Source organism: Cydia pomonella, chromosome 5 (genome assembly GCF_033807575.1).
Source record: "Cydia pomonella isolate Wapato2018A chromosome 5, ilCydPomo1, whole genome shotgun sequence".
Lineage (NCBI taxonomy): Eukaryota > Metazoa > Arthropoda > Insecta > Lepidoptera > Tortricidae > Cydia > Cydia pomonella.
The window spans coordinates 23,588,023-23,597,749 of record NC_084707.1 but is presented as its reverse complement, the minus strand read 5'-3'; the positions used below and the strand labels follow the sequence as shown (position 1 = coordinate 23,597,749).

Genomic DNA, 9,727 nt, shown 5'->3' with positions numbered 1-9,727 from the left:
GGATTTCTTTGTTTGAGTATACATACAGTACATGTAAGTAAAGTACATAAATGTAGACTATGTACATAAATATTGGGTAAGTGTAAATTTGAATATACTTTCTTTTAAAACCCAAACCTTTATTTTATAATATGTAAATGCATTCATAATTCACATGTCAAAAAAACAATGATAATAAAATTAAATACCGTAAAACTATTTTTAAGGTATTTTAAAAAATCATCAATTTACATAAGACTATATATATACAATACACACTACGATATAGAAAAACAAAATTATATAAGTTTTATTGAAAACAAGCCAGTACAAAAAAATAATGAAACCTGAATAATTTCGAAGAATAATTCTATACAAGGTTTCTCGTATAATTAAAACCATACTTCAAAGTTTAAGTTAAATAATATATATTCTAAATACTTATGGCTTTCAGTGATATTCTCGCATAAAATAAATAATTATTCCTTAACTTTGCCTGATCGTTTAACGTAATACATCTTATGGTGATGAGAGGAATGAGTAAAGTAAGTAGGGTTTGAACGATTATACAAGATTAATAGTAACTTCTGCATTTCATACAACGCTTGATAACACACCCAAGGATATCAGTTCAGTAGCATCCATTTTAAATATGTATGATACTGACGTCAATAGCATTGTCAATCAAATGAAATCTTCCATACCATTCGTTCACGCCCGTTCACACACAAAGGCAACGCAATCGATATTAAATCGACTACTTTTATCCATAATTTGCATAAAAATGATATCTAACGGATTTGCACGCCGTACAAAGATTTGCACAAAGCGATACAAATTTGAAAATGGAACGTTTTGTACGTCAATCGGTTTATTACCATATTTGACATTTGGCATAGCAATTTTATTAAAATGAATTAAAAAAGTCATAAACGACATTGTAATTGTTAGACACATGCGTCATTTTTGATTGAAGTAGTACATGGTAAATATGGTAATGTCAGTTTATTGAATTTATTTGTTGCTGGTGTGTAGAATTGCATTGTGCGATCGGAATTAGGACATAATTTCTAAAAGCTCATATGTTGCTTAATTGTGCTCGTAAAAGTGTATTTTACTGTATGGTCCTATGGTATGAATTCGTTGCTAATTTAAAACCTGGGACGAGTTTGGGCAGGCTTCTATGGAAATATGTCGTATCTGTGGTGGCAGCATGGTTCCATTTTTGTTGCCTGTCACTATGCCCGTCAATTTTGCACTTACATACTTGTTAGAACGTGACAGGCATGGTGACAGGCGATAAAAACGCGACCGTGCTACCGCCGCTGGATACTCTGCATGGAGGCGTGTAAAATTTATTTATTAAAGACAACATGTAGTCCATAAATGTGTTAAGTTATATTATAGCGTGTCAGTTATATTAGTAAGAACCGTAACCTAATAAAATATTCAATAATTTATAAACAATAATGACTTTGTCCGCTGACCCATTGTCCACAATAGAGAACAATTTAGCTTATTAGATTGTCCTATGGCTTCTAACGCTTATTAAATCAATCTTTAAATATGTGTAGGTTCGGCATTTCTGGTTGGAAGGACTTCTTACGTGTAATTTACTACGTCGCTGTTTTGATGCAAATGATCGTTTCGATGTTATTTTGGTACTTTATCTGAGTTATCAATATAAATATACTGTCAATATAACAACGGTGCTTATATGCTTGTTTAGTTCATTTTCAAAGCGACTTAATCCAATACGTTCACAAATAAATTTGCAAAGCATTAATATTTTAATAAATAAATAAATATTTTTTTTATTGTTCAAACCATAGATGGTACATATGCAGTTGGAGCCCTGGAGACTGCGTTAGTTTACACTGTGTTGTAGCCCCAATTTAATGTTAGTTTTTAATGGAATCATTTGCCTATTACTAATTTATTTATATCGCTTTGTGAATAATCACATTTGTAACGGTCTGTCGAATTCAGTTGTAATCCAACAATCCAATTTAAATTACACGTACACATTGCACCCAATAAACCAAACTACCTGTACGCATGTTGCAAAATCTCCATATGTATGACACTATGCCCCATATGCAAAAATCATTTATTGCCGTTTAAAATTCCTTTTTTACTGGCACAAGACCTGTGCGGCGCGAATTTGTGAATAGGATTTTTCTATTGGCAATAAAAATTGTATACTATATGTAGTTAATTTGCGTATGGTGCATTGTGGGCATTGTGAGGTCGGGGGGCGCGACCCGCTGTCCCTTTGAACCGTTACAATTCAATTATCGAATCCCGCTTTTGTGCCATATTCATAAACGTAATTTTTAAACGGCCTTCCATTTATTGCTGGCCATACCGATGTTCGATATTTAAATTTGAAAGAACGAATGACATTTTGTAAATTCGTATCGATATCGAATTTGCAATTTGCATTGATATTTTGCGGATCATATCCTGGATGATGGACGTATGTTAATTTTTCTAAAAGATTTCGATTTCAAATGTCGAACGGTAGTCAAGTGAAAGAAGTCATGACTCCTTGTTATTCTTTAATCAATATCCGTTATGATATTCTTTATACAAGAAAAAATATTCGGGCGACCCTTGTGATCCTCTTGACCTTTAATATATTCCAACGGTCTTGTACTTGGAAATCGATATACTTATTTTCATTGTATTTTTAAGAATAACATGAAGATTATGAGAATAAAAATATATTTGATTCAAATGCAAAACTTTCTACCGTTTCGAATATCAATTGCTGATCTATAGCAAAACGTTTTGAGCTGATATTATATGTTTTAAAATAAATCTGTTTTACAAAATATAATGTGAAAGGGATCCTCAGATCACTTTGAAGATTAACTTTTATTTCTATAATTTTTTTATTAACGTGTCTTTATGGAATAATACTAAAGTAACCATTCACGATGATTTTTTTATTAAACACGGCAATAATATTTCAATATTCAATCATAATTGTGGTAACGATTACCTAAACTAAACAGTAAATTAATATGCATTAACTTGCAGAAAATTAGAATACGTGGAATTTAGTTACCTGCATTTACGGCTTTTTGAGACGAATTTCTACTCTTACCAACTTTTTTATATAATTTTGTGTTTCAGGAGATAGTTATTCAGTTGTTTTTTCTTATTACTTCTTTGTCTATTGTATCTGGATTATAAGTCATTATTTGTCACCAATTAAAAACATGATATACCTACAAACGATAAGGTATTCAAATGAAATAAATAACTAAATATTTGGAGGACTGTCATACACAGATCGGCCGGGCCCCAAACGAAGCAAAGCTTGTAGTATAGGTACTAGGCGAAGATATACATACTATATTATAGATAAATACACATACTTATCCTTAGATACATAGATAACATCTATAAAATAAATATTATAAATATTATAGGACATTATTATACAAATTGACTACGAGTAAGTCCCACAGTAAGCTCAATAAGGCTTGTGTTGAGGGTACTTAGACAACGATATATATAATATATAAATACTTAAATACATAGAAAACACCCATGACTCAGGAACAAATATCCATGCTCATCACACAAATAAATGCCCTTACCAGGATTTGAACCCGGGACCATCGGCTTCATAGGCAGGGTCATTACCCACTAGGCCAGACCGGTCGTCAAAATCTATATCTCTAACTCAGGAACAAACATAAACACACAAATAAATGCTTCTTAGGCAGGATCACTACCGACCAGTACCCCTAGTGTAAATAAATTCGATTTCGAAACGTGACGTACGCGTTTGCGTTTAGTCTCATTTTGTATTGGATTTAGAAAGAGCGCGCCAAGCGGGACGTTTTGGAAACTCAAAATCCCATACAAAATGAGACTTTAGAACAAAACACTTTTGAAGAAAATATAGTGAACATTATACAGTCGGCAAATTTATTAGCTTAGCATCTCTGCAATGCTGAATGGAGACCATTTCAGCCTCACATCCTTATCTGTCGGTTTTGAATTCTTCAACTTCCACTTTTCATTTTTTATTTTTTGTTGTTGTTAATGTATTTTCTTCTTTATAATTGGTGCCTGAATAAATATTATTCTATTCTATTCTATACACATATAAATACATGTGTGCTAAGCTAATGGTTTTGCTGATTATACCTAGATTAGCCCTAAATGACATGAACACATGGTAATCATGGGACCACATGAAGACATGATACCTAACTAATCTAAGTGCATAGATATCGAAAAAAACATAATGGTCTTAGAATATGCAATTCAACCTCTTTCACCTGATACCACACTTGACTTAGTGAACTATTCCAAATTTCAAATCAATAACGTTAATAAGTAATTAATTTTTTCGTAAGTATTTCTCGAAATATTAAACGATAAGACAGATAGATGGACGCACGGACTCGCACCATAAGGATTCCTTTTTACCGTTTTGGTACCGAATCCTAAAAATGACAAAGGTAGGCGGAATGGGTACTTAAATAATTAAAAGTATCCACGCATTTCGTAGGCACCTCCTATCAGATTCCAACTAGAAATGCTGTGGATAAACTGGATAATCGCACAATTACGAAATCATATCCCATTTTAAATTCGCAGCTTTTATCTTTACATTTCTGTACAGGCATAGAGTCAGACTAAGATAAGTTGGCAGCGCTATGCATTGTGTCAAGTAAACGTCATAAATACCTAGACGTTTGACGTTAAAAATAACCCGTACACCGTCTGGGCTATCAAAACCGCTGCCAACTTTTTTTTTATACGTCGGTGGCAAACAAGCATACAGCCATCCTGATGGTAAGCAGTCTCCCTAGACTATGGACACCTGCAACTCCAGAGGAGTTAATGCGCGTTGTCGACCCTAACACTCCGCACCCTCGTAGAGCTCTTTATTGGTTTGACTCTAACTAAAAACTAGGTAAGCTTTTAAAGCATTCACCTGTTAATTTAAGCCTTTACGTTGCATCTACGCCTAGCTATTTTTTTATAAGTTTACATATTAGAAATATTTAATAACTAACTGCTTTGGTTCAGCGATTCAAAAAGAATCTTGGCCTCCGAAACGAGAGAACGCCACCTGTCCTGATCCAGCGCAAATATTTAATAAATAATCAAATGTAAACAATAATAACGAAGCGTTATTGGTGTGATACCTAGATAATATTAATATAATCTCATGTGTGTAATATTACATATGGTACATATATCAGCGTCTAGTGGGCATATAATTTTTGAATTTCCTGTGCGATACGTGTTTACCTAGTTCCATAAATGTTTTTTTTTTAATTTTCTATTTAAAAGTTTTCTAAAATGCAGATAGGGACTTTTCTGTATTCAACATTATATAGGTATACTACTTGGGTACAAAACGTATGTATCTATTTTATTGAAATGAATATGTTAAATGATTCGTTCTACCGATACATATCTCTTCAAAATCTCAAGTTTGATATGCGTCGTCAAAAGTGTTCGATATTTATTTTTGTATCAGGTGCTCCATAAGCACTTTACACACCCACCTATTTTTATTTATGAATAAGCCACACAGGTTGTCAATACGTTTGTGTGCGTTTTGTTGTGGTGCTTATGCCTATGGTGTACCTGTAGGTATATTAAGAGTATATGATAGCATTTCGTATGTAGAGAAAACTACTTGTTTATGCTTGGTAGCAATGTTTATATTTTTTCCGAATTGTTGAAAGGTATCTAACATTTTTATTTCCTAACTTACCTTCATAAATATAAGGTACTAGGTAGTTACAAAATATACCTTATGCATATTTAATCATACAAGATGTACGAAGAATTACGAAGAAGCCTTCTAAATCGATTCGTAAAGCTATTCGTGAACCAATGAGAACAATACAATGGCGGCTGAAACGGGCATTGAGCGATTCAGGAGAAACAATCCCAAGAACGTCGCACGAATATCCCTCTCCATACAACGAGCCACCTTAAACAACAAAAAGAAGACAAGAACAACTGAAAGAGAACACGGCCGCCACGCGCGCAACCAATTTACGTTGCTACGCCCGGCTCAAAAACGTTTAAATTCTTATTTCGAATTTTGAACAGTTGGTCTCGTTCTGCATAACAACATCCGTAAGGCAATGGCAGTTGCTTGGCCAATGGGAGCGCGCGGCGCGCTTTCGTGGGCGTATTGGCGCGCTCTGATTGGCGGAGCCGCGCGAGTTTATCGCCGGATTTGTTGCGAGCGCGGTCACCGCAGTCGAGCCGCACGATTGTCGATTGTCGCCATTGTACCGGGAGTCGCGCGCGGCGGTTGTCCGACTAGCACGCGATAATATCGATAAAACGCTAATCGAATTAATCGATCGGTAACCGTTTCGGATTATGCGACATTAGCTGAAGTTAATTTTTTTTATTTAATTAAAACAGTGTTTGGTTTTCGTGTAGTGCGGCGGACTGTTGGGTGTTTTATCGGTGCGTAAAAGCGACAACGTGGAGCTGGACTTACATCAGCGTGCCAGCGGGCACTTTATGAGGTAAATAAACAAGATGTCACTATAAAACACCTTTCGAATGCTTTTTTAAACGACCGGGTAAGTATAGATTGAAATAATTAAGTGTGAGGCGAGAGGAAGGGGTGATTGAACTGCGAACAAAAGGAATTTGTTTTGCTTCTTCGGCGTTCCAGTAGATAGGTAGCATTGACCGTTACCGAAGTCTTATTAGAATAGTTTTAGAAGTTAAATAACTTCTAAACGATATAGTTTGTAGCAGAGCCGTTATTAATAGATTTGACTAAACTAAACAATGAACAAAACATTGTAAGTCTAGTTAAATATATTTTCTTAAGGTAGGTATATGCATGTTTCATTCAATAATAGGGTAGGTAGGTGTTTGTTGATGTTCTTATAAGCATTAAATACTCGCCTACATATTGTAAATCCTATTATTGTATTGTTTAGATGAATGTAAATTTATTGACAGGTTATTTATCACCTATTCATGATGGTATTGTTTATGTTTAAACAAATAATAATAATGTAAAGAAAATAAATCGTTTAAATTCGCACGGCATAGTTAAAGGTATCTACGTAGGTAGTACAGTTAAAGGTGGCGTTCGGATCTCAACTGCAGCTGCATTACTGTTGCGGCGTCGTCGCTGCCGCCGCTGTCAATTTCCAAAATGAGTGACATTCACCGCCGCATTATTGCCGCGATTATGACGTTCATTCCGTCACTCATTTTATAGAGGCAATTGACAGTGCAGTTGAGATCTTAACGTCACCTATTACGTGCATTTCATGAAATTCGCGGTAAAATGAGTAGATAAATCTTTCAAGTACTTACCTACATGTATGAGTTTCGATGCCGCCTTAAAGCAAAAAGCCACTGCGCCATAACCCTTTACGGGTTTTTAAAGACGTTCACCTTACGTTTCACGTCAAAATACCCTTACCTGGTGAGTTTTGCTCTTCCAAAAAAATACACCCGTAAACTGTGAAACCTGTGTGAGTAATATGTTTTCATCACACTTGCTCGAAAAAGATCTTATTTCATGCAGGTGTACTGAAGGACAAATGCCTATTTTGTCCCCGCGGGAGTTATGGATTGTGAAAAAAGCTATAGCTCCCTGGGGAGTTATAGTTCTTTTTTTAAATTATGTCTTAGTATTTTTAAACCAAGTAGCATGAATGAGTAAAATACTAACAATTTATAATATAATATTTTTGATTATTTTTAAAATTATTTAATTTGATTAATTTAACAGCCCTTTAAATATTTTTACATAATTTTCAATCGTAGCTGAATACCGAATAGGTATATGCTTCCGATGCCCAATCTGACAAGAAATTACACAATGGCGGACAAATGTTTAATATGTCACCGTATTTAAGAATTTAATAATAATAATGATAATTCAGCCTATACACGTCCCACTGCTGGGCACAGGCCTCCTCTCATGTGCGAGAGGGCTCGGGCTATAGTCCCCACGCTAGCCCAATGCGGATTGGGGACTTCAAATACACCTTTGAATTTCTTCGCAGATGTATACAGGTTTCCTCACGATGTTTTCCTTCACCGAAAAGCTAGTGGTAAATATCAAATGATATTTCGTAAGAATTTATCCGCTTAAAATTTAGTTTTTTCTTCGCAAGTGTGATGAATAACTCCGGAGTAAGAATATTGCAAACTCGGGTCTTTAATTCCCAGCTGCCTGCGGCTGTCGGGAATTACCGCCCTCGTATCCAAAATTTCACTTATCCCCCTCGTTGCACAATGTAAGGTAGAAGTACTAGTGCTCGACACTGCACTAGTACTCGACATGGGCACTTTATGTCAAAGTGACAAGGATTAAGTTCGAATACAGAAAAATCTTCGTTGTTCAAATTTAACCTATATTTCCATGAAATAAAGTGCCCATGTCGGTTACTAGTGCAGCGTCGAGCACTAGTTTTTCTACCTTACTATTATGTATAGCCTAGGTACCTTAATGAAACTACGTAGGTAGTTAGTACTACGTACTACGGCACTTTTTGATGTTTAACAAATTTAACAATACATGTCAGTGAAATAATAAAGATCAAAGTCAAATGGCGTTCTAAAAGTTTTAATCATGTGTCGAAAGATGGCAGTAAATTTACTGTGGCTACAAAATGTTCTTTGACAATGCACCTCATCTTAAAAAATCTCTTTGCGTTACCTACGCCCCTGACCTGACACTGGACGAGATAGACAACCCCTTCATTCTTATAGTAACAACGGAATCGGACATCTCGCGCGACTAGCAAATCGAAAATAAGCCATTAAGTCATGCTAGCCGTACTGCTACTTTAAAATCGGTTAAAAGGGGTTCCCACCCCCGTTGGCAACGAATTAGGGTTGTTAGGGTGTAATGTGTGTAGAGATCTTATTTTAACGTTTTAATAATGACATTTATTGGGTGTATGTTTAGTTCTAAATAAGTTAGTATATGCCGTTATCTAAACCTCAATTCATAATAAGTTTCTGTCAAAAATTTAATTTTTGGTACAAGCTTTTATAGCTGACTGTACTTTTCTTTCCACGGGCAACTAATACTCATCGAGGCAATTATAAAAATCCTTAGGTTGCGTTGTTTCATCACAGAGATCCTATGACCACCATCATCAGATCAGTTCGATGGTACCATAATATTGCATTGTCTAATTGTCACCCGACTTACATTAGGTATGTATGCAAATTTTCAAATATAGCTTTCATGATTTGACCCACACATATATACTAACACTACTAACAGGGCAAGTTAGAATAGGGAGCGTGCATGAACTGTAGGAGGCAGCACAGGAGCCGTCAGATTTTTGGCGCGAGGCGTAAATGTGGTGTTTATTGTTCCGATGTAGCCCACAAGATGGCAGAACCTACTATGCGCAAGAAAACACGTGACGTGTAAATGTACATGTTTATGGTTCCGATTCAAGCCACAAGATGGCAGACCCTCCAACGCGCACGGGCCCTATAGAATAGAATAAATAAAATGTAATTACAAGCATCGATGGAATGGAACATATAGGTATACATGTGACACCCTGCTAGGGCACGGCAATATAAGAGGGCTACAAGTGGGTTTTATTAGGAAAAGGTAAGCATTTGACTACAATCTCACCTGATGGTAAGGAACATGCTTACCTAAAAGATTTCTATTCACTCTCGATTTAAAAAGATCCAAATTACAGTGGACTGGGAATAGATTTGCAGGAAGTGAATTCCACTCCTT

At 35.4% G+C, this 9,727-nt stretch overlaps 1 protein-coding gene across 1 annotated transcript in view; it reads left to right on the top strand.

Annotated features, from left to right (window-relative positions):
• The first annotated feature begins 6,201 nt into the window (after nt 1-6,201).
• LOC133518133 (transcription factor Sox-21-B-like) overlaps nt 6,202-9,727 on the top strand; it is an 85,852-nt gene continuing 82,326 nt past the window's right edge. Inside the window, exon 1 of the mRNA XM_061851715.1 lies at nt 6,202-6,509. Within this exon, the coding sequence (XP_061707699.1) occupies nt 6,505-6,509 (5 nt within the window). The 5' untranslated portion in view covers nt 6,202-6,504. The remainder of the gene's footprint in view (nt 6,510-9,727) is intronic.